The sequence below is a fragment of the Eretmochelys imbricata genome, chromosome 2 (genome assembly GCF_965152235.1).
Source record: "Eretmochelys imbricata isolate rEreImb1 chromosome 2, rEreImb1.hap1, whole genome shotgun sequence".
Classification (NCBI taxonomy): domain Eukaryota; kingdom Metazoa; phylum Chordata; order Testudines; family Cheloniidae; genus Eretmochelys; species Eretmochelys imbricata.
The window spans coordinates 157,028,723-157,055,046 of NC_135573.1; the positions used below are offsets into that span (position 1 = coordinate 157,028,723).

The 26,324-nt window shown below is 41.0% G+C and overlaps 1 protein-coding gene across 1 annotated transcript in view; it reads right to left on the reverse strand.

The window, feature by feature from the left end:
* COL15A1 (collagen type XV alpha 1 chain) overlaps positions 1–26,324 on the reverse strand; it is a 208,371-nt gene that overhangs the window by 151,930 nt on the left and 30,117 nt on the right. Inside the window, exons 3-6 of the mRNA XM_077809195.1 lie at positions 18,453–18,527; positions 17,194–17,283; positions 8,312–8,438; positions 6,274–6,389 (exon numbers count right to left, since the gene is read on the reverse strand). Of these exons, the coding sequence (XP_077665321.1) occupies positions 6,274–6,389; positions 8,312–8,438; positions 17,194–17,283; positions 18,453–18,527 (408 nt within the window). The remainder of the gene's footprint in view (positions 1–6,273; positions 6,390–8,311; positions 8,439–17,193; positions 17,284–18,452; positions 18,528–26,324) is intronic.

Genomic DNA, 26,324 nt, shown 5'->3' on the forward strand with positions numbered 1-26,324 from the left:
CTAGCTGTTGATGAAAGCACTGATATATCCATTAACAGATACTTGATGCTCTACTTTAAATATAGATACATAAATTCTGCAGACTATAAAACTTTGTTTGGTGGACTATTACGATTGCAAGAATGTGATGCTGTTTCAATAGTGTTTATAAAAAACACCAACTTGATCTAACGAAAATGATAGATTGAAAATGGTGATGTACACATCTGATGGTGCCTCCGTGATGTTGGACAAACTCAATGGCGTGGTGGCTCAGCTGAAATGTGATATTCCACACTTAGTCAAGCAACATTGCATTGCACACTGGGAAGACTTGGGGATTTCCGATGCATGGAAAGAGGTCAAGCTGATAAGAGATATCGAAACCTTAATGAGAACTGCCTACACGGTGTTCTGTCGGTCATCCAGGAGAAAATGCAAATTTCAGGAAATAGTGGATGCTTCTGAATGCTAGTCAGTGGCTTTCAGGCCACTCAATGAAGTGTGCTGGTTATCTTTGCACTTCGAGCAATTATTTGCAACTATAATCCTCTTCTGGAATATTTTGAGCAAGACAAAGATACTGATCCAGTTTCTAAATACTGCCACAAGAAGCTGAATACCATGGAATACCGAATAACATTAGAAGTTTTGAACGATGTTTTGTCAGAGCTGGCTTAACTATCCACACTGCTCCAGAAACACGGCCTTACACCTCTTGAAGCATTTCACCTTGCCAGAGGTAAACTGAACAAGGTCAGAAGACAGTACCTTGGAGATTCAGTCTTATGGAGTGACAAAGTTAAGGCTCTCTTAGATATGAGCTCTCAAGAAAATAATGAAATTGATACCAGTTCCATAATAACTTTCATAAACATCTTGTGTGCACATTTGGCAGACAGGTTTCCAGAGGATGAAGTTCAGGAGTGGTCCGCTTTTGATTGTGCAGCAATAGTTAAGTGTGACTTCAATTTTGGAATTCATCAGGTCAAATCCCTATGTTCAAAATATAAAGACTTTCTTGCTGAAGAGATTGTTGTAGTCAGTCAGTACAATGACTTCAAGTTTGCAGTAGCCAAAAGAATCAAAAGCCAATTGGTTTTAAGTTTCCCAGATATGGTGACATTTGCTCACCAGAATGAACAGTTTCAGGATCTTGCAAAGTTGATGGATATTGGAGGAACATTCCTAGCATCAAGTGCAGACTGTGAGTGTGGCTTTAGCTTAATGAACACTCTAAAAAACAAACTATATAATCGTTTACAAGTAGATCATTTGGACATGCTGATGTGTATTAAGAGTTACCAGCTGGATGGAGGACAGATAGATCTGGACAGAATTTATATTGAATGGGCAAATGAAAAAGTTCGCAGGGAAAAACAGTAAAGTTAGTTTAGCAGTCTTTGATATTTTGACCAATAAGGAAATTAAAATGCATTTGTAATTACATTTCTTATTCTTGGCTGATAATCATTTATTGATATTTTTTAGGAAAATTTTAAATTTAAAACACAAACTTTTGTTTTTCTTTTCTTTTCTTTTTTTACTTATGACGTCTCTATCTGAAAACCCATATAAATTGACACAAATTGCAAATTAAAACTTTTTAAATGTATAAGCATTTTACTCGCTTGGGCGCATTTGCCTCATGGCGCACAAATTTGAACTCTGCTTCAAAAATTTGCACAGAAGAAATTTTTTGCACACATGGCCTGTCAAAAATTAGAGGGAACATTGACTGGAAGATAGCTTAATGTGATGCCAATTTTTAAGAGAGACTCCTGAGGCTATCTTGGCAATTATAAACTGGTAAGCCTAACTTCAATACCAGGCAAATTGGTTTAAAACTATAGTAAAGAACAGAATTTGCAGACACATAGATGAATTCAATTTGTTAGGGAAGAGTCAATGCAGCTTTTGTAAAGGAAAATCATGCCTCATAATGTATTAGAATTGTTTGAGGGGGTCAACAAATAAGTGCACAAAGTCTGATCCAGTGGATATCATTTATTTGGACTTTCAGAAAGCCTTTGACAAGGTTCTTAAGCAAAGTAAGCAGTCATGGGATAAGATGGAAGGTCCTCTCATGGATTAGTAACTAGTTAAAAGATAGGGTAGGAATAAATGGTCAGTTTTCAGAATGAAAAGAGGTAAATAGTAGTGTCCTGCAGGGATCTGCGCTGGTGAGGCCACACGCAGAGTATTGTGTCCAGTTTCAGGGCCCCCACTACAGAAAGGATATGGACAAATTGCAGAGAATCCAGCTGAGGGCAATGAAAACGATTAGGGCTGGGGCACATGACTTATGAGGAGAGACTGAGGGAACTGGGCTTATTAAGTCTGCTGAAGAGAAGGGTGAGCGGGGGATTTGATAGCAGCCTTCAACTACCTGAAGGGGTGGGGGGGGTCAAAAGTGGATGGAGCAAGGCTGTTCTCAGTGGTGGCAGATGACAGAACAAGGAGCAATGGTCTCAAGTTGCAGTGGGGGAGGTCTTAGTTGGATATTAGGAAAAACTATTTTGTGTCAAACCAACCTGATAGCTTTCTTTGACAGGGTAACAAGCCTTGTGGGTGGGGTGTACATGTGGTAGATGTGATATATCTTGACTTTAGTAAGGCTTTTGATACTGTCTTCTCATAAACAAACTAGGGAAATATAACCTAGATGGAGCTACTATAAGGTGGGTGCATAACTGGTTGTAAAATCATTCCAAGAGAGTAGTTATCAGTGGTTCACAGTCATGCTGGAAGGACATAACGAGTGGGATCCCACAGGGATCTGGGTTTGGTTCTGTTCAATATCTTCATCAAGATATTTAGATAATGGCATAGAGAGTACACTTATAAAGTTTGTGGACAATACCAAGCTGGGAGGGGTTGCAAGTGCTTTGGAGGATAGGATTAAAATTCAAAATGATCTGGACAAACTGGAGAAATGGTCTGAAGTAAATATGATGAAATTCAATAAGGACAAATTCAAAGTACTCCACTTAGGAAGGAACAATCAGTTGCCCACGTACAAAATGGGAAATGACTGCCTAGGAAGGAGTACTGCAGAAAGGGATCCAGGGGTCACAGTGGATCACAAGCTAAATATGAGTAAACAGTGTAATGCTGTTGCAAAAAAAGTGAACATCATTCTAGGATGTATTAGCAGGAGTATTGTAAGCAAGACACAAGAAGTAATTCCTCCACTCTACTCCACGCTGATTAGGCCTCAACTGGAATATTGTGTCCAGTTCTGGGTGCCACATTTCAGGAAAGATGTGGACAAATTGGAGAAAGTCCAGAGAAGAGCGACAAAAATGATTAAAGGTCTAGAAAACATGACCTATGATGGAAGATTGAAAAAATTGGGTTTGTTTAGTCTGGAGAAGAGAAGACTGAGAGGGGACATGATAACAGTTTTCAAGTACATAAAAGGTTGTTACAAGGAGGAGGGAGAAAAAATGTTCTTGTTAACCTGTGAGGATAGGACAAGAAGCAATGGATTTAAATTGCAGCAAGGGCAGTTTAAGTTGGACATTAGGAAAAACTTCCTAACAGTCAGAAAAAAAAAAGGAGTACTTGTGGCACCTTAGAGACTAACCAATTTATTTGAGCATGAGCTTTCATGAGCTACAACTCACTTCATCGGATGCATACGGGTGAGAAAACCCGGATTTGTGCTGGAAATGGCCCAACTTGATGATCACTTTAGATAAGCTATTACCAGCAGGACAGTGGGGTGGGAGGAGGTATTGTTTCATGGTCTCTGTGTGTATATAATGTCTTCTGCAGTTTCCACGGTATGCATCCGATGAAGTGAGCTGTAGCTCACGAAAGCCCATGCTCAAATAAATTGGTTAGTCTCTAAGGTGCCACAAGTACTCCTTTTTTTTTGCGAATACAGACTAACACGGCTGTTACTCTGAAACCTAACAGTCAGAGTGGTTAAGCACTGGAATAAATTGCCTTGGGAGGTTATGGAATCTCCATCCTTGGGGATTTTTAAGAGACGGTTGGACAAACACCTGTCAGGGATGGTCTAGATAATACTTAGTTCTGCCTTGAGTGCAGGGGACTGGACGAGATAACCTCTCGAGGTCCCTTCCAGTTCTATGATTCTATGAAGCACTGGAATGGGTTACCTAGGGAGGTGGCGGAATCTCCATCCTTAGAGGTTTTTAAGGTCCAGCTTGACAAAGCCCTGGCTGGGATGATTTAGTTGGCGTTGGTCCTGCTTTGAGCAGGGGGTTGACTACATGACCTCCTGAGGTCTCCTCAAACCCTAATTTTCTATGATTCTATGGTGTGGAGTGGGACCAGTACTGTTCAACATATTCATAAATGATCTCAAAAAAGGGGTAAACAGTGAGGTGGGAAAATTTGCAGACAATACAAAGTTACTCAAGATAGGTAAATCCAAGGGGATCTCACAAAATCCAAGGGGATCTGAGCAACAAAATGGCAGATGAAATTCCATGTTAATAAATGCAAATTAATGCACTTTGGAAAACGTAATCCCAACTATACATACAAAATGATGGGGTCTAAATTAGCTGTTACCACTCAAGAAAGATCTTGGAGTGATTGTGGATAGTTCTCTGAAAACATCCGCTCAGTGTGCAGCAGCAGTCTAAAAAACTAACAGAATGTTAGGAACCATTAGGAAAGGGACAGATAATAAGACAGTAAATATATTTCCTCTATTTAAATCCATGTATGCCCACACTTTGAATACTATGTGCAGTTCTGGTTGCCACATCACAAAAAAAGATATATTAGAATTGGAAAAGGTACAGAGAAGGGCAACAAAAATGATTAAGGGTATGGAACAGCTCCCACACGAGGAAAGATTAAAAAGACTGACTCTTCAATTTGGAAAAGATACAACTAAGGGGGGATCTGATAGAGGTCTATAAAATCACAAAGGTAGTGGAGAAAGTGAATATGGAAGTGTTATTTACTCCTTCACATAACACAAGCACCAGGTGTCATCCAATGAAATTAATAGACAGCAGGTTCAAAACGAACAAAAGAAAGTACTCTGCGCACAACACACAGTCAAACCTGTGGAACTCATTGCCAGGGGACATTGTGAAGGCCAAAACTATAACTGGGTTCAAAAAAGATTTAGATAAATTCATGGAGGACAGATCCACTAAGGGCTATTAGCCAAAATGGTCAGGGATGCAACCCCATGCTCTGGGAGTCCCTTGCCTCTGATTGCCAGAAGCTGAGAGTGGATCACAGGGGATAGATCCCTCAATAACTGCACTGTTCTGTTCATTCTGTCTGAAGTATGTGGCATTGGCCACTGTTGGAAGACAGGATACTGGGTTAGTTGTACCACTGGTCTGAAGGCTTTTCTTATGTTCTAACACTGTGTGCTTTTTTATCAAAGTACTCAGGGCCATGCCCAGCTGCCATTACTCAGGCAAAACTCCCAATGAATTCTGGGTAAAGACTGTAGGATCAGCCCCTCAAATTTTCAGGGAGGGTGGTATTGTTTATTCAGTTCTAGAGATGAGCCACAGATACAAATTTCAGAACTGAACTGCTCCAAAATTCAAGGAATTTGGGCTCAACTGCTCTATCCATCTGATAAAGAAGGAGCCCTGCTGCATGTTGTGTAGCATATCAAACAGATTTAAAATTACATAACATGCACCAGGGGCTTTACTTTAAGAATAAACTAGCCCCCTAGTCTGCAAGGCTGTCTCTACAAGTTAGTTCAAGATGCCTGTTATAAAATGAACAACAAACTCCAGGCTCTCACTTTGAGGATCTATAGTGGTTCTTTTCCTTCTTCATTGCTTCTTTAAATATTGTAAAAGTAGTCCACATCAAAAGTACAGATTTGCTCTGACTATGGCTCAGTCTGAACTGGAAAGTTTGGATCTAGATCTGAACTGCCCAACAGTTCAAAGAAAAGGAGTATTTGTGGTACCTTAGAGACTAACAAATTTATTTGAGCATAAGCTTAAGTTTAAGCATAAGCTTTCGTGAGCTACAGGTGTAAATAAATAAATTTGTTAGTCTCTAAGGTGCCACAAGTACTCCTTTTCTTTTTGCGAATACAGACGAACATGGCTGCTACTCTGAAACCAACAGTTCAAGTGGGTTTGGATACGATGTTGCCATGAGAAGCCATACTTGCTTAAGTATACAAATAACTGATCACCATAAACGTTATTTGTAAGCTGGAAAGGATAAAGGCACTAATTCAGGAAAGCATTTAATTATATGCGTAAGTGCTTTCCTGAATCAGAGCCACAATGAGGAGCTACATAGTAAGCCAGCTATACTAACCTTTTCTCTGCTCACTCCTTGCAAAACAATAGCACCAGAACCAGCTTCTGGTTTTAGAATTTCCTGGGCTACTGTAGTGGTGTCACTTTCATGTTGATTTCCAGCATTTGTTGAACCTTAAATAAAATAAAATAAAATAAAATAAGAGAAAACACACTAGAAGACATTTATCAGGGAAGAGAGCAAACATACAGTAAGGCAAAAGAAAGAAAATAATTGGTATTTGACAAAAATACACAAACAGAAGATGAAACTGCGAAAGAAGAAGAGAAACCCCCAAAACTCAAGGCAAAAATAAAATCTTTCTGTAATAGAGAAGGATGGAGTTAAATAAAAACATTTAGTTATTTCAAAAACTTTGAAAGATGGTCAGGAGAATTTTTTTTTTAAAGTGCAAAAAGAGAGACGATAGCTACAAAAGAGAGGATATACTGTAGGAATGGGTGAGATAAGGAGAGTGCATTGGATGATCTTCTTGCTTCAACCCTTTGCCTTCCCACTGCCTAACTTTCAACTGTGCAGATTTAAAAATGAGGGATGTGCCCTGCAAGGTTTGTTTGAGGAGCCGTTGGCTTAAGAGTGAGGTAATTAGTTATGCAGTATCCTCTTTGGCCTTACTCCTATTGCTGACCCCTGCTCTAGTAATGTGTTTGTGTGCTGCAATATTCTCACTATTGGAGAACTGGGTTCCTCTGTGCTTTGTGCCCTGCTTAGCACTTTGTACTTTGGCACTTACACATTAAATGTTCCATGCCTGCACTACATAGGATCAAGTACTCTATACACATTGGGAAAATGGTGCCTCACATTTTAGATTTTGTACCCCTCCCAGTTTCTCACTTTTCATCACCATGACCATCCAATGAATGACAGTTAAGTGACCCTGTTGCTAAGACAGTAGGCTGGAGCTCAAGAGGTCTGGGTTCAACTCTTGGCTCTGTCACAGACTTCTTGTTTGACCTTAACCAGGTCACTTCGGGACAGATTTTTAAAGGTATTTAGGTCCCTAAAGATGCAGATAGGGACAAAGTTTGATTTTCAAAAGTGCCTAGACAATTAACTCCCACTGAAATCAATGTATGTTTAGGTGTCTAAGCACTTCTGAAAATCCCACTAGGCACTTCTCTGTACCTTTAGGTGCCTAAAGACCTTTGAGAATCTGGTCCTTAATCTCTCTGTGCCTGTTTCTCCATTGTAAACTGGGGATAATACTCCCCTACCTCACAGGGTGTGACAAAGATACATTTGTCTGTGTGGTACTCAGACAGTACTGTGATGGATAACAGTGGTGTTAAGTATGCAGAATTCATTACCATAAGAGATCACAGAATTAAATACTGGAGCTAAATTTTTAAAAGGAGCTGGATAATTTTAGAGCCAATAACATTTATATTTATACATTCTAAAATGGGGTAATGACACTTCATGATCCCAGGCATCAGCTGATCTAAGCAGAAGTTAGAGAAGTAAAAATCCTTCCTTCATATAATACTGCACAGTTGACCAGGTACACAACTGTGAGACGCCAGAACTGGTGGGTATGCATGTCTGCTGGCTTGCATTACTGTTCACTGAGATTCATACAGACCAAGAATTTATTTTAATTCTTTGTTTTATCTGTTTTTCCTCTCAAATAAACTACAGTTTATTTAAATGCAGCTATGATTGGGACTCATCTTTGTTGATGGGGGTACGCCTGCTCTTTGTACATCTAAGAACTATGGATCTTTTTTGCCCAAGGTGTGGTTAAATGATCTGTGGGCCCCACAGTTAGCAAAAAGGGGCTCAGGAGGGGTTGCAGTCTCTACCTATAACCACTGTTACAATTGACCAGCTTGAAAAATTCAAAGTGCAACTGTTTGGAAAATGTATTTTACCCTGCAGAAGGCTCAACACGTTCAGTACTGAGGAGACGCCCATCATAATAAACAGAGTATATTTCAAGTAGCACCTAAAATGTGCCACATGCTTTCCATACAGAGAAAATATAGGCCCGGCCCTGAAGAGCATAGAAATAAAAAAGGGTAGCATATAGTGCCTTGTTCTTTGATTGTAGGTGGTTCAGTTGTTTCATCTAATGTATGATGTCCTGAGAAATCCATTTCTTCCGACTGAGCTGACACCGTTGGAGGTGCTCCTACAGGTTCAGCTGTTCTTTCTTCAGGCTAAAAACAAAATAAATTCCCAAACAATTGCTTAGCAAGGAAGTAAAGCAGACATATTTGATCATTATTTCTGAGAAAAGTCTCACCATATAAAATGAATAAATAGGTTTGTTCTACTTCAGAGCAGAAACAAACCTGTTATATTTATGAATTGCAACTAGAGTCTTGGTTTTCTTCCAAATAGTACTTTTTTGTGCACTTGTTCCTAATAATGCCTAATTCTTTCGAATGCGTTTTCAGTTACTGCTAAAAGGCAGGTAACAATACAATTAACATTTACTAACAAGCAGTATTTGCACATGGGTACATTACAATCAAGCTTTTTTCCTCTTTAACTGCTGTTCTTTCTTAAATACCTCATTTCTGTTTGGCAGGAACCATCTCATTAATTTATAGCAATATGGTTTTAATATGAATTCCATATAAGATGTATGAAAGTTTCAACTAAGTTCTCCTGAAAGGCTAGGAAACAGATTTGAAATCCAGATCCTCTGGGCTCGGGAAGAGAAATTTGGCACAAGTCTGGAGAGGGCACAGGTGGCACGAAGCCACCATAGCGGCCTCTTGGTCCTGGAGCTGGCAAGTGCCAGCCCTATCCACAGAGCTGGCAGTCTGCTCTGCCTGCTGCTGGCTGCCCGTGGGGTCAGGTAGATGTAGGAGCACACCTGCCATACCACTTACACAGGGCTTGTCTATACACACGGTTAATTTGTGGCAAGCTGGGATGTAAATCTACCTTGCCATGCACTAACTGTCTGTGTGGACCCTGCTGACATGACTAAAATTTCCTTAGTACACTTTAATCTACACACTTTATAATGAGAGTAGACCAAAGGGCATTATAGAACTTTAGTGCATGGCAGCAAGGTCCACGTGGACAGTTTGTGCATGGCATATTAGTGTGAGGTAGAGTTACACCTCAGCTTGCCATGCACTAACTGTTCACAGAGGCTTGAGACAGAGCTGGCTCTGTGCCACCAGAGGATTGCCCTACTCTGTCCTCCACTGACCAATTAAGCAAGGTTTAAATGTGATTTGTGTTACCATAGCAACATGGAGCACATGCAGTGGGCCAAAGAATCTGGCAGCGATGCACACAATGGTAATAAGGCATTTTAACATATTTTGCTACACGTGTAAAAGAATGGAATTATGCCTAGAACATCTTTAGCCTGATATTATCCTTCTGTTTTTATGTATATACAAGAGGGAAAACCTTTCAAAGAAGTTTGCTGTGTTTCATAATAGAACACTAGAAATAAGGTTTAAGGCCCTTATCCAGGAAAGCATCCCTATTCAAGATAGCACTTAAGCATGTTCTCAGGTCTCACTGAAATCAATGGAAACTAAGCACATGATTCAAGTTCAATATGCACTATGATGCTGTCCTCATTTTAAAAAGAAGGACAGTGACAGCACAGAGGGGAGGACTGAATACTAAGCCCTGGGGGCAGGGACTGTTTTTGTTCTATGTTTGTACAGCACCTAGCACATAGGTACTCTAGTCCCCATTGGGCTATCACAATACAAATCACAATTATGATTGGTGGGTGCAGATTCTGCTATTTCCAGATTTGAGTCTTGCTACTGATGGTAAAAAAATAAGATAAAATAAAATTGCTATTGAAGGCATCATGGCTTCACTGCAGTTACTTGTAAAGCTCTGAGGAAACATAGGGTATGTCTACACTGCAATTAAAAACCCGTGGCTGGCCTGTGCCAGTTGACTCAGGCTTGTGGGGCTTGGGCTACGGGGCTGTTCAGGTTTGGGTTGGAGCCTGGGCTCTGGGACCCTGTATGGCGGGAGGGTCCCAGAGCCTGAATGTCTACAGTGCAGTTAAACAGCCCCTTAGCCCAAGTCAGCTGGCACAGCCCAGTCACAGGTGTCTAATTGCAGTGTAGGCATACCCATATTTGTTTTAGGAAGTCAATTCTGACTTGCAATTTCTTTCAAAGAACAAAGGATAACTGAAGTCTTGTTCACTGTGGGCCAGATCCAACTCCCAATGAAGTCGACAGGTGTCTTTCCATTGATTACACTGGATTTCAAACACCTTCACTCTAACATATTACATAAATTTGTGTTCGCTCCTTATTTTCTCTTTTCCTTTACTTTTGTATACTTTTTTTGTGATATACTCCAACTATTCATTGGAGCCAACAGCTAAAAGTACCCTTAAATATAATCTGTTGATTGGAATTATAATAAACCTAGACTATTAAGCTTTGCCATGTTTTAACATGCAGTACAGGACTTTGTGTATATAAATCCTTTAATAATGCTGGATCTTGATGCCTATGCCTCCTGCAAAAGGAGCAGATATTTTTTCCTCTAAATACAGTCTCCAGTGACTTTCCTCTTCTGCTTCTGTATAACCAATACTACACAGAAACAACAGATAGAAAAGGACAATCCCTGGCTTTGTTCAATTATTGGTATCAAATGTTTTACATTAATGTGAAGACAAATTAAGCAGAGGAAAGATTTACATAAAACGTTTCCTTTTACTAATGTTAAATAATAGATAACCTTTAATAAAAGGAAAAGAAAGTGATCTTGGTAATTCCACTCCAAAATCTCACTTCCTTCCCGAGAAAGATAATGGGAAAAATACTGAGGGGAAAAAATGGTTACACATGCAAAAGATAATAGAACAGTGAGCAGTAAGCAGCACACTGCATGTTAATAAAAATAAAATCATGCCACGTAAATCTGATTACTTGATAGAATTACAGGGATTAGTAGATAAACAGTAAACCAAATATACTCTGATTGGATTTTAGCAAAGCATTTAACAATCGCCCATGAAATCTCTCAAAATTAATCCACACAGGAGCACTGTCAAGTAAACAGAAAACTGGCTGACGAACTGTATGCAAAAGGTTAACGATAAAGAGCAATGTACTGAGCTGGGAGGAGGTGTATGGTGTGGGTCACATGGATCTGTGTGTTCGAGTCATATATTCCCTCTGCATACATGCACTCTACCCAAGCACAGGGAAGAGGGATCGCTTTTTCGGGAGGCACATAGATGGAACAGAAGGCAGCCCCTCTGTATGTGTTCTGTGGGGATATGGAGGAAAGGGTGGGAGTGGTTGCAGCAGAGCATGAGCTGCATTCCCTGCAGACCCAGTGAATTTCCATGTATAAATCTGGACAGAAGTCCACAGAGTTTGGATCTGGGTTAACTCCCTCTGTGGCTCCTACTAAGCAGGCAGCCAAAGAGGACAGGCAAAGGCAATAGCAACCTGGCTGCTGCAGCGGGAGAGAAACTACAGGATCTGTGTGGAAGGGCAGCCATGCTTGGACAGATCCTGTGCCCATGCCTTCTGTTGGGTCCCTTCAAAGTGGATCTCCAGGATCTCTGTGGTTGGGAGATCTCACTCACAGCAAAGCTCCACAGCCCTACAAAACTCTCTGTCTGGAGGGGTGATTCCCAGGAAACTCCATGAGCTCACAGTTTTCTGTCTCTGGAAACTCACGCACGAGTTTCTCTGTGGGAGGAGGTTTTCTGGCCTTTAGAATGTAGAGAAGGAAAAGGCCTGTTAGGTCATCTAGCTCACCTCTCTGCCAGTCCAGAATGGTTTGTTATTGCACATTTAGGACCCAAATCTACAAGGTAATGGGCACCTCAAATGAGGTGTGCTGAGGACTCTCCTCTCCCAATTAAGTTCAGAAGGCATTGCTCAGCACCTCACAGAAGTGGGTCCAGATGTCAATGTGCCAAGTAATAGGGTTTCCAACACTTCCCTTGGGAGAATGCAACATAGAAATATTTCATGACTGTAACAGGGTGTACGGGCCTGGGGCCTTAGGTGCCCAGGGAGCATTCAGCCCTCTTCAGTTATCAGAGACAGCAGGAATGGGACAAGTGGTCCCTATAAAGAGCTGAGAGAGCTCAGGTGGCGAAGAGAGCTACAGGAAACAAGTGGGATCCTGTAGCAGGCCCTGAAGTGGGGTAAGAGGTGGAGGGAAGAAAGAAGGAACCAGGGGAAAGGCTTCTGAGCTCCTGTAGCCTGTGCCGATCAAGGGAATAGCTTTGTTTTGTGTGAATTGAGAGTTTGTGTTTCAATTAATAAACCATGCCCTCAGGCAACGGCCTGAAAGAGACTGAGATGTGGCAATAGGTTTCTCCTGGGCTGGTGAGGGAGCTTACAATGATATTCAACCTAAATATTCTGTTTCCTTACTTCATCCCATTATTCTCATTTACACTCCCTGTCAACACTAGCGATAAGTGCTCCAAGCACCCTGACTTCTGCCCATTCGTTAGGCAGAAGTAGAACTAATTCCCAAGGAAAGTGGTGGATGGTGTATTTGAAATGAGAGTAGACAGGACTCTAGAGAATGTGCTGTCGGGAGAAATCCTGCATTGTCAGGGAGATGGACTAGATGCCCAGCAGGTCTTTTCCAGCTCTAAACTCTAGGATTTATTTAATCCTTGTTCAGAACTATAGTACATTTTCCCCACGAGACAAAGGCATTTCTGGAATTTATTTTTTGCCACCTTCAATATTACTTCCTAAGGACTAGACTGAAGCTTTACATCCCTGCCCCAGGAAGGAACTGTGACTCAGGGAAGCTGCACCTGGGGAAGAGTAATTTTACTAAGGCATTTTAAAGGATGCAACAGACTCTTCCTTTGCACCAGCCAATTCTCTACCCATTGGCACTCTGTCCCACTTCTTGCCCACCTGCATGTGAGCTGGAGGGAGAGAAGAAAGCAATGGCGCAGCACAGCCAGCTCTCCCCCAGTGCACAGAGTGGCAATTCAGGTAAGTGTGTGCACGTGCATGGCACTTATGTCCCCTTGTCACAATCTTGCCCTAAGTCTCTAATTACAATAGCTATGTTGCTATTGTTGTTGTTTTCCTTAAAGAAAACGCCTTTTAGTAGATTATGCATTGTATTCCTGATTAAATAGGACAATCCACTACAGGCTGTCAAGTATTACACATACACATGGCCCAATGTATATTTTATGAGCCCTGAATTGATCATCATCATTTACGTTTCTGTTTATGAGCGTTTTGATTACAAGAAATGAATTGTAAAGTTGGCAAAACACATTTGGAGCATTTGTTTCTATATTTTAAATTCTTATGGCTTTGAATTTAAAAAAAGAGAGTGAATAGTATCAGAACAGGGAAGAGCCAACAAGTTAGGCCCAGCATTAAAGCGTAAATAGAAACTAACTGATTATCTAAAATTATATAGTACAAAAATAGAAATGAATCCAATCAAAAAATAATGATCCCTAATATTCCTTCCATTTCCTTCAATCCCATTCTCACATTTGGCAGCATTTAATTATTAGTTTTAGGGACTCCTCTCCCTTCCCCCCATGATTCCCACAGATAAATTCTGCCAATGCTGGTCACTGATTGAGTAAATTATACCAGGGTATCCATAATTAACTCCTTTCAGAGTGGCAGCTCTTCTAGAAATGAGCCATCTCTCTTTCCTGATGATTCCCTGTGCTGAAAAACTATGTGCAAGCTGATGAATGGAAATGTACTGAAATATCCCAAACAGTTCAATCTATTGTTACTGCATAGTACAGTAGAATTTAGCAGACTACCAGATTATGCATCCTTGGCACAAATAAGATTCTTCAATCAGCAGCTATATTGTCAGTTATGACCCTGGACTTTTTTCATTCCAGACTAGCCTGGGAATGTACTTTGAATTTCTGATCTTGGAGAGTTTGCTTGGCAATTTGTAATAGCATTACATGAATACAAACTTTTTCAGAAGCATCTATCAGTGACTGTATTGATTATTATATTGTTATTAGTCTGTTTATGTCCCTTCTTTAATATTTCTAAAAAAAAAGGCACATTACAAATCCATGGACATTCACACTGGAAAGCATACATATCCAACGAGTCACATTTAGACATTTCACATTTGGCAAAAACCCATAGCTTTTTTTAAAGGCAACATAAAGCTTACAAGTTAGTGATACACTGGTGCTTCCTTTTTGAAGTTTAATGACATTATTGTAACACATTTTAAAAAACACTAAGTTATGTATGTTGCCTAAGAAAGAACTTTCACGTGAATTCTTAGTGTTTAAGGGAAATGAACATTTATAAGCCCTCCAGGATTATGATTGTTTGGCTCAGAAACCTATGCAACGTAAAACATGGGGTGATTATCTCATACAAAGAGCCTTACTGTAGCTGTAACTAGGACTTCACACAGACTCTCTTTGTTTCAAGGCACACTAAAAAAGACAAACCATTACTGAAAAAGTGAATGTAAAACGAATACAGATTGTATAGATGTTGCTTGCTTTTAAGGTTTTAAACAAAATCCTTCTGAAGATTCGTTCTCCATGTTTGCTATATTAGCATAATATTTCCATCTGAAGAGAAAGCAGCAGCTTTGCAATTCTAAAAAAATATTTTCTCTTAGCCTCAGTTACCTTTCCAGTGTACAAACCACATTTAGAACAACAGAAATAAATAACAGAATATCAGTGCATGTGAGTGTTTTATGAAGACGGATTTGTGGAAAAATTGAAAGAGTGACAAGTAAATTAGAAAAGGAGTACTTGTGGCACCTTAGAGACTAACCAATTTATTTGAGCATAAGCTTTCGTGAGCTAAGCTCACTTCATCTGATAAGTGAGCTGTAGCTCACGAAAGCTTACGCTCAAATAAATTGGTTAGTCTCTAAGGTGCCACAAGTACTCCTTTTCTTTTTGCAAATACAGACTAACACGGCTGTTACTCTGAAACAAGTAAATTAGAGATATATTGAAAAGGTTTGCAATGGTTTAGTTGTGCCCATGTGTGTTGCTGTCCCAAAGGGGCCCACAGGAAAGTGAAATAGTTTGCTCCCTCTCCCCCAATTAATACCAACCACAGCTTCATCATTCCTATAATACAGCCCAGTAGTGCTGGAATTGTCACTTCCCTTAGCACTGATTCTTAATTACCAGCTTCTAGTTTATTGCAGGCCAGGCTACAGAGCATTCAAAAAATCACGCACTACATTAGAAGATATGACTTTCCTGTACTACTCTGACAATGTTAAACCTTGACATGATCTTTCCACAGAGGTTTCCTGTCTAGTGCAGTGGAGGTCTCAGAAGCGTGGTACAAGGGAATAGGTCACAGTTTAGCTGCTTGATAAATTTGTGAACGTGGGCATATACTTGACCCATGGGTAGTAACTGTTTGACTTCTAGTTCCCCTCTTATGATATAAGTTAGAATTACATTGCGAGCACATCTCAGACTGCAACTTTCTACTCAAGGGGAGAATGCAAACTCTTTACCTGTTCCTTAAAAGTATATACAAACTACCTTCCTTTTACTTAGTAAGGACAGTACATCATCTTTGCCTTTTTAACAGGTTATTTTTAGACATGTCACCTGACACATATTGCTACGGGTTACCCAGAAAAAAACAACAACAATCTACTGGCAAGAGATGTTTCCATGCCATAGCACTGCAGCATGGAAGTCACTATTCTACCAAAACTCCCCCTGAAGCACAAGTGGTAGCCAAAACCTTCCACTTGGTTTAATGCCAGGCCAAATTACTCCTTTAAAGAAGTAGCACGCATATGATCTGCAAAATGGTGTGTTCTGTGGAAACTTGGAAGTGATAACGGAAAAGTCAAGGTAATACATAGGACAGTCTACAAAAACAGTATAGCTTAGTACTGGAAAAATGTTCTATTTTTCTTATACAAGAAATAACTTTTCTCAACATTCTGGTTTATTCTATACCGAAGCCAGATCCCTGGGTCTCGGGCACTCCTTGTCCTCTTGTGTCGCAGACAAAGAAGAATACCTTTATTCTGTGTTTTCAGGAAGAAATTAAACTGAATCAAAGAAAGAATCACCTTTGCAACTCATGCTTTATGATACTCTGCATCTCATCAAGCTCCTGATATGGCCAGAGTAACATGGGGGAGTGGGGGCCCTCAGGACATTTGACCACTCTTCTTATATTAATTCTTTTTAATGAATTATAGGGTGCCTTAATACGGGCAGGAAATACATTCCTTCTTTCATCAGGTCTCCCAAAGAGTAGAGGGTGGAATAAGGAGCACTAGGGGTGGAAGGTTATACAGTGTACTGTGAATGAGGTAGGGATACACAGTGAATGATATAAATCCTGCAGATCTATGCCGAATTTTGGCCATGGTCTATATTCAACTACTACAGTGCAATTCTGGACTAAATCTAGATTTATGCTGGTGTAAATGAGAAAAGATCTGAGCCATATGTTGACAAGATAGGCAGCATGTAGTAAGTGAACAAGGCAGGAGTGCACTCACTGAACAGTCAAGATAGATTTTAAAAGTACTGAAACAAAACACATTAGGTCAACTACTTATCACCTGGCATCAAAGTGGGTTATACAATGTTGTGGAGACACTTAAAAAAAGGGCATGAGGGGAAAATGAGGATAGGATCCTGCAATACTGTCTTGTAAACCTATATGATAAGAAAACTTCAGAGAAAAAAGTCACTAAGTCACACTCCTTCCACATGGGCTGCTCCAGGAGCAGCATAACAATGTGCTAACCTTTGCTTGGGGCAAATTTATTAATTCACTATCAAGCCCGAAGGAAGCTGGATTTCCAAGGCCAAATTCTGCCTTTGGTAGGGTACGTCACTCTGATTGGCTTCAGAGGGTGCTGCCAATGAGTATCCAATGGCAGAATTTGCACCTCACTACTTAAAGTACTGGTAACGCAGAAAGGTCAAGTTGAATAATTGCTGACACTTACTAGGGTTTGAGAAGATGCAATGACTTCTTGTGTCTCAGGAACTCCTTCCTGCTCTTGAATGCTACCAGTGCCACTAGAATCTCCTGATGCCTACACAAAAGCAAATTAGGTTGAGTTTAGAAAATTCCAGAGTCAGAATGTTCTGTTCTAGCATGAAATAGCTCTTCAGATTCTTTTGTACTTCACTTTTCACTTGTAGTTATGTGGGGAAAATTAGTTATAGGTATTTCTCAGCAACTTAGCTCCAGTATTATTATGAAGTAACTTATTTCAGTATTTAAAGTGGAGTATGGAGATGAGTATATTAGCAAAATGAATATCCCCACTCAAGGACTCAAAGGTGATGGAGACTAAAGATTGGGAAATTCCTTGAAGATTCTGGCTTCCAAGGGGCACAGCACAGAACAAAGCACACCAACAAAGCACTTTCAAGCATTTCAGTGTGTTCCAAAGAAGAGAGACTACCATTTGTTTTTTTAAGGATTCAAGGGTGCGGGTCTAGAATATTGGGCTGTAGGGGACCCTGGATCTCTGACACTCCCTTTTTGCCACCAAGGGAGCTGGATGAAGCAGCATCTCTCTAAACTTGAAAGGCCAGGCCCCATAGGAAGTCCAATCGGAGCTCCCAAGGCCTACAGCTACCTGACTGGCTCACACCCGCTACTTAAGCTAGGAAGTGAGCTGGGAGGACAGTCCAAGCAACTGTGCAAACTTTCTGCTGCTTCTGCCACGTTTCACTCTACTCTTGCCTGCCTCCTGCAATCTGTATCTAACCCTGTTCCTGAGTCCTGCTTTGCTGCAGACCTGTTCCTCATTCCTAGCTCCCACTTTTCTCCTATTCCATGCCTGATCCCTGCCTCTCTCTGATTTCTGCCCTTTCACTTTGCTCATGACCATTGGCTACCAACCCTAGCTGACCTCCAGCTCTGACATCTGACTCCAACTCTCGTTTAACCCTTGGGTCTGTCATTTGGTATCTGGCCTTGGCTTCGATTCTCAGCTTCGATTTCTGGTCCTGACTCTGGCTGGACCCCCTAGCTCCCGTATTTGGCAGTTGATTCCAGCTCTGACTTCTGCTTCTGCTCCCTGACCTGGACGCCTGCTCTGCCCACTAGACCTGACATCTGCTCTCTGACTGCTAAGAAAGACTGCCTAGATCCCAGCTCCTGACAGTTTTGTTAAAAAAGTGCTATTGTAATTCAAATCCTTGGCACAGAACCACTGAAAACAGATGGAGAGGTGTGCGTGTGAGTACTCACATATGGGTCATCATCTTCACATTGGTCTTCAGTAGCCCTTGGGTCAGGTTTGATCATTAGTTGTTGAATCGACCCCTACAATAAATAACAAAAGCAGTTCAAGAAAGTGTTCTCTTCAAATGACCTTTATGAAAGCATGGTGGGGAAAAGGACAGACTGGACTCTGTTTATTTTGGAAAATTATCTAAAGCATGAAGTTTGGCTAGGAACACACATGGCCTTAAATATTAACAACCACCACCACAGAAGCTGGGAAGTTGTTGGAGATCCTCATCAGCTGTAAGGAGCTTGATGGCCCAAAACATAACCCGAAGGGTCATTAATTAAGCCGGATAGCAATCTCTAAAAAAAAAAATGCCCTCTGCTGAGATTATTATTGTTAATAGATGGTGAAAATTTAAAAAAAATTAAGGAATTGTTATTGGTGGTGCAGTTTCCATTGGTATGTACAGAGCGCTTCCAGAGAATTAATTCCCAGTACATTGGCCAGATTACTTAAACCATATTTCAATATCCCATTCAGTTTATAAAATTTGTTATATAATTTATGAGTTTGTTACTAGGATAATAGTGGATCTGGGTGAGTTGCATTATACGCCTTGTGAAATGTTGAGGAAAAACGGCCGAACTGCCACAGATTTATTCAGATTTCTCTTCAATAACTCATCCTGGCATTTAATCGGTCACTTTAAATCATTAGAATAATACATTTTACATATATTTTAATATTGTAAATTATAAACAAATCAAATAGCTTGTCTAATTTTACCAACAAAACGTAATCTTGTTTTAAAGCAGTAGCAACCCAGAGATAGCACAGCAATGTGAGTTACTAACAACAGTGGGAAATGGGAAAAGTGTATTTCTTTAGCACATGAAATACTCAAAAACAGCTGAACCATATTTTCCTCAAGAACTTTCCAAACAAATGTCCCTTTGGACTGAAAGCAAGCATGGAAAACTTCCGCTCAAAAGAAATATGCTTGCCAAAATTTATGAGCTGCTGAAAGATGGGTTAAGAAAGAGAACATGCAGTAACGTACATGCTCTAATAGAAAAATCCATTCAAAAGGTATACTTAAGTACTTAATCTGACTATATGAAGACATGTAAAATGTGTGCACAAAGCAAAGGAAACATTGCAGAAGTCTAACAACTATGTTAAACGCTTCATGGAAACATGCACAATATTCCTCTGCACTCTAGTTTTGGGTTCAGAAAAAGTATGCAACTGGGCAACTTCTGAGACAGTATTTAAAAAATATATTATGCTCCCTATAAGTACACGCAGTGGTGTGCTATATATTCAAAATACTTAACCTTAACAGTTTACATTGTTAAAACTACCTTTAAAGAAAATTAGATTGCATTTTCAAACCTGGAGGTTTCAAATTAAGCACCCACACCTCTAAAAATCAGGCCACTCATTTGGGTTCCTAAAGCCAGGCAGCTAAGTTTGGATATGGGGCCCTATTGTACACTTAGAAGCCTGAAGAACTGTTATTTCAGCCCATTTCTACCCTTTGGAAGACAGCAAAGCAAGCACTGGGTTTTAGGTGTCTCCCCTAGAGGGAGGAGCACAGTCTCTCACAGTGGAGAAGCCTATCTCCCTGCTGCCTCCAGGCTTGCAGCAGTTTGTCTCTCCTCCCCCACAACCCCTAGGAGAGAGATTTTAACAGGTTTCAGGTAGCCCTTAATTGGACTCAGGTGTCCCTAACTGACCTGAAGTAACCTCTTCCCAGCTTGTAGGGAAAAGGGCCTTTACCATTCTAGGGCTAACATACCTGTTTTCCCAGACCCTCTTGCAGCCGTCCGGCCTGACTTTGTCACAGTACAGAAACATCTGAAAGTTAGCCACCACAACGTACAAATAGTCCAGCAGTTATCTGGACAAATGAAGGTGAGGGGGCACAACTGAGACCCAATCCTGTGCCACACTAAGGGAAAGGAGCTCCAGACGCGTTATAAGAGCAAAAAGGACAATAATAGTACCTCTAGGAGAGCTCTCAGGGTCTATGGCTACAATGCGGGGCTGGACTGTATATTTGGGAAGGATGCCACCACTGAGCCATTGCATTGTGTGGATACCACCAAGCAGTGACCAGGACACCAAGCATGAGGACTTAAACCTCACTTCTTATCGCCTTGCGGGACAGAAGTAGACCCAGTCCTGGAGACCCCAGAAGTTGACCAAATCACAGTCACAGCATCCACAGGAGGAGAACCAAATTGCAGGGGGAAAGGGAGACACATCTAGTAAGTATTGTAAGATATTTTTATAAAAAAGTTTATGGGAAAGGGGTTTTAAGCAACCTAGTTCCAGGTACCATAAGGGTGCCGCCATATTTGTTTACAATCACTCTGCCACCTGAGCTTTTGTTCCCCCACCCTTTGCTCAAAATGGCAGCCGCAATGAAGGATGTACAAGTTCTCCTGCCTTTTGCTCCCCACTCCCCACCTTTGCTAATACACAACCACCAGTATCTTGCGGTCTCCTTTCCTACAAACCTTGGGTCTGCCTAGGGAGGCCAGAAGGTCTCTTGATTCATCTCTCCACTCTTCGTATACTTTGTGAAGAGCAAGGATCTGAGTTGCTAATTGGTAGCCTTACAAGATGCCAGTAAGGGCACAGCAGGTTCTAGGGCTCTCCATGCAGTAATATAAGGCTCTACTTATGAGTCACTCAGGGGAAGCTAGAACCCTGTAGAGAGAGGAAGTTATTTTTGCTGACTCACTCTAATATCCAATCAGCTGAGTCCTGTTAGAGTAGCTCCAAGTGCCTCTCAGAGAACAGAGAGCTAGGAGCAGGAACAGAGGGGTCTTGCTGAGAAAAAAACTTCAAGAAGATCTGAGATCAGTAGAGACCATAGGCTGAGCATTATGTATTGCTGTTGTTGTTATATAACAATACATGCAGACTCCAGGGTAGGAGTCTACACACGTCTATACTATGCTGCCTCTGAGCTTCCAGCCCACTGTTCCCTCTGTGCTACTGCTCCCATGGTGAGATAGGAGTATACTTAAGGGAAAGCTTTCCAAAGTACTGTTTCTGTTGGCTGCCATTGTGAGCAGTGGGAACACTAGATAAATGGAGGTAATAAGTAATAGTGTTGAGAGAGATGGGAGCAGCAGGAGAGAGTGATTTGACATGTGAGTTGGTTGGCAGGCAGAGAGAAGGTGGAGTCGTTGAAAACTCCCTGCATGCATATTGATGTTGCCAGTGGGCGCTGGAGGGTGGGTGGGGGTAGTGTACTATGCTCTTTTTGGGAATAGCAACAAGGGACAGTGCTGTGTGTATACACAATGCATATGCCAGGATAGGTCAAGCACTCTCCACTAGGCTTTTCAGCTTCTCCCACAGTATGCCTTGCAACAGTAGGGCTAACACAGTGGAGCATCAAAAATACATGCATATGCCCAGGGTACCTCACTACTGAGCAAAAGTTTTGGCTTGGTAAAATGGGAGTGGATGCAACCAGGATTTGAACTGGGCTGAATCAGTGATCCAGCACTCTTTTGAGGATGCTTCTAGCATCTGAGGGGTGGGGGGGGGCGGTATTTGTTTGTTAAAGTCCCTAGCCCTTATGGTTTCAAAGGAAACCTTACCAAGGTGAAACAAGTGCAACCAGCGCAGCAATTTGCAGAGGCCTGAAACAATAGCTCAGAGATGTGTGACCTCTCCCATTCCTCTCACTGCCTGATGATGTGCAGTTCAGCTATCCAGTGATTATTTACTCTTTCATTGTGAATCATGTAAGAAAAGAGAGACCCACCTGCACACAGTATCAAGAGCAGCCTCTCATTCTGGTGCCATGACTGGAAGTTGGTTGGCAGATACCACCATTTCCCTCCCCGCATCTGACCTCTGGAACCAAAAGGCCAGGGGAGCAAAGTTGAGCCCTCCCAAAGTGAAGTCAATTCTGCAGAGCCTAGCCACTACCTCCAGCCAAGTCGCCCAGCCTGGGGAGTGGTGGCAGGTCTGCCTCAGTGGAGAGTGTGGGGCCAGGCAGTTTCCTCCTTGGCGCTAAAGGTTGCAGCTCCCACATCTGCTGCAGCCCTTCTGCAGACTCAGACAGACATACACTCAGCTCATGTTTTCAAGCTTTTCTTTGCAATCATGAGGGCCAGAAACAATTGTTCCCATGAGAGCTGAGATTTTGATCTCATCACACATCTCTGGAGCCCTAGACACATGTCTGTTATGCCCATCATGGATCTGAATCCCTCTGAGGGGTAAACAAGCCTGAGGAGGCCCACAGAGCATAAGGGATCATATTTTGAACATTTGCATCATTTGCCGTGAGTGGTGTCTGATTTCAGCATCTCAAGAGGCTGGAAGCTGGCTTGTGCCCAGAGTGAGGGAGAGAACCACCACCTTCTTTTTTCCAGCTTCAGCAAGGGGTGCAACTCAAATGGAACTACAACATTCAGCGTGAAAAAGAAGTTGAGGACGAAAGGTGTTTTATGGCCCTTGCTAACCTGTACTTCCATAGTCAAGTTCACAAATGCGATACCAAAGTAATCAGGATATCTGCTGAAATTCACATAAGCCTAAATTTGTTTCATGTTGTTTTACCATAATTACATGACAAAACAGTGTGCAACTGCGTATTTTTATGGAAAAGATGCCTCCACGTGTAACCCATTATAAATTTCTATTGAGCATAGATACAAACTACTGTACTGTGGAAATCACCAATTCAATCTTTGCCTAACCTTTCAAACTCGGGTGCCTAAAGCTAGGGACCTTAAGCAAAGTAGCCTGATTTTGCTGGATTCCCATAAACAAACCGACTTAATGGGACTGGTTGCATGAGCCAGGACAGAGAAATTTGGCACTCAGATTTATATAGATATATATTTTTAAAGGTGCATTAGATCTATAGAGATCTCTAGTACAAATTAATGCATTAATGAGATCCCTCCAAAGTCTGATTCAATGCCCATTTGAAGTCAATGCAAAGACTCCCATTGACTTCGATGAGTACTGGATTAAGTCCATGGCAATGATAAGTGGATAAATTACCCTAGATACTAGCACTGGATGATCAAAAGAACAGCTATTATTATTAATAAACTATTATTTGGTCACTAGCTAGTGACAAATAATAAATAACGAGAGATAAATGTAGCGCTAGAAGTGCAGGGGCAATGCTTGCTAACCTTAACTAGAGTCACATGCATGTTTTGAGGGAAGACTATGCTGCCCCTTAAATTGTAATTTTTGTTGTCTGAAGTTGAAATGTTCTGATTCTAAGTACAAGTGCATCTTCCTATTGCTTACCAGATGGAGCTCAAGATCTGCTACTACCAATGGGTTTAGGAAGGTATTTCCTGTTTTTCTGAAGCAAAAACTTCAATGAAAATTGGCACTGTTGCTTAATTAGTTTATTGGGAAAGATATTACTCTCCCAAATTATTATGCACCACTTGAAGTAACTGGAGATGTAAAAAGAAGACAAAACAAAAAACCTGATGTTTTCATTTTGACTGGGTGCCGAGTCAGGCTTTTACATTTTGACAGATTTCAGTTTGGAAGTTGACAGGCTGAGAATTCCAAGCTAGTCCCAGCAGGAAGCTGTTTTTAATCAGGCTGATGAGGCATGGAAACCTCGTGCTAATGTTTAAGTCTATTCCATGTCACTGAACCACAACATAAGGTTCTAGCAGTATATAAACTGTAGTCACAGCTTACATCTTGCATTGAAACTATCTCTTGGTGTCTCTTGGTGGGCTGGTGGTCATGTAACTTACATGATCAGTCTGTTGCTAATGGTTAGCGGGGAATAAGTGTGTTCAGCAAATCACAGTTAAAAATGCTGTTACAGCATTAAAATGATACACTTAGAAAAAGTGAAACAAACCAATGCTCTAAACCAAACCTAATTACAAAGGGCACAGGAAGCCTCATGGTATATTTACATTGAGCCTTAAGAGATAAGCCTGGAGTTCGATGTTGAATTGTTGGCAAACATCAGATCATGGTCTAGAAAAAGTTGCACTCTTTTATATATTTGCTCCTTACAAACCCCAACTAGCAACCTTTGCTTACCTCTTCCAAAAACTTTCCACTCCCCTAACCTAGGGACCCAATTCCTAGGAGATTCTCCCTTTGGAAATTCAAGCTCATTAGATCCAAAACTCCAAGAAAAACTGCAGTCTTCCTTTGCTTCCAGTCCTGCCAACTGGACTTGCAGAATCCGTGTTGCAAACCCTCTGTGAACCAAATCCTGCAATGGTCATAGACATCTAGAGCTGACCAAAATGATCATGAATATATTAATGTTGTCTCCCGCCACATTTCTAGTCTATTCACACTGTGACTCTCACATGAAATATACCAAAAGATCTATAGAGTCTCATTCAGTATTCAATCTCTCTCCCTTTATATTGAGTATTGTGTACACACACACACACACACAAACACACACTCATGTGACTCTACACACACACACACACACAGAGTGTAAACGTTAATGTTACATCTAACATGACAGAATTTGTTTTCCTTTTTTAAAAAATACTAGGAAGTCACATACAAAACCAAAAAGTTATTAAGGTTGTAAAGTCAAACACTCAGCAATCAAGAAATGCCCAAATTAAGGTTGCCTGGGCAACCCTAATTTTGCCCATTGTGCAAGTGCATTTTGATACAATTTTAACTGATATGATCATATACTAAGTTCTCTACAGGACCCCTGCCTCGATCCAGGCACATGTTGGGTGAGCTACAGCAAATAAGGCGGCTCAGTATTTCTTTCTATTTTCATCATTCAGTTTGTGGCTCTGTGCATGGGTGCTGGAATAATTTTTATAGTTTATAGTTTATAGGGGGTGCTGAGAGGCATTTAACCAAAACTGTTAGCCCTGTATATAATAGAAACCACTTCAAGAAACCTGCTTCCAGCACCTATGGTCCTGTGCCTTAATTACTGCACACCATCCAACCATTGTACCAAATAAGGAATTAATAATTTCCTCAATAGCTTTTCTATAGTTCTTATCATTGTACCATCTGATCCTCACAAACATTAACAAATTTACCTTCACAGCTCCCTTGTGAAGTGGGAATGTACTACTATTGCTAGTTTACAGAGGGTGAACTGAGCGCATAGACCAAAATTTGCCAACTAATTAGAGTCCACTAATTTTGGTTTTTTCGGTGACTGGGCACCTGACTGAAGACACATAGGGGCTGATTTTTCAAAGTACTTAGCATTTTTACATCACTGTATACAATCACAGTATTGTACAAACATTAATTAATCCTAACAACCCCCTCATTTGAGGAGGAATACATTTTCTTATCCACATTTTACAGATGGGCACACTAAGAAAGAAGGCTGATGTGATTGAACAGCAGAGCCAAAATAAGAATTCGTGGCATCCTGATTCTCAATCTCAAGCTTATTCCTTCAGACCACACTGTCTTTGTCAGAGGTACCAACCATCCACAGCTTCTACTGACTTCGTCTGTAGTTGAGTGCACGGCACTGCTGCAAATCAGACCACTGGTGTCTCCATTCGGGCTCTCAAAATGAGGAACACAACTAATGGCCACTTGTGGCAATTTGGGCTTTAGTTACTTGCTCAGTATCACATAGGAACACTGTAGCAGAGCCAGAGATAGAAATGAATTCTCCTGTGTGACATTTACCTGCCTTAACCACAAGACCATCCTTTATCTGCCCACATTCCAACTTCTACAGCAAGAGGGCCTGCAGACAAGAGCCTCATTCCCTACACAACTCTGATTCACTCCCTGAGCACCATCCACCCTCAGCCCTTTATAATGTAGAAGTCCTATGTAAATGTTAGCATGTAATCACATAATTAAAGACCATTTCATAATGCAAACACACTAGTGGAGAG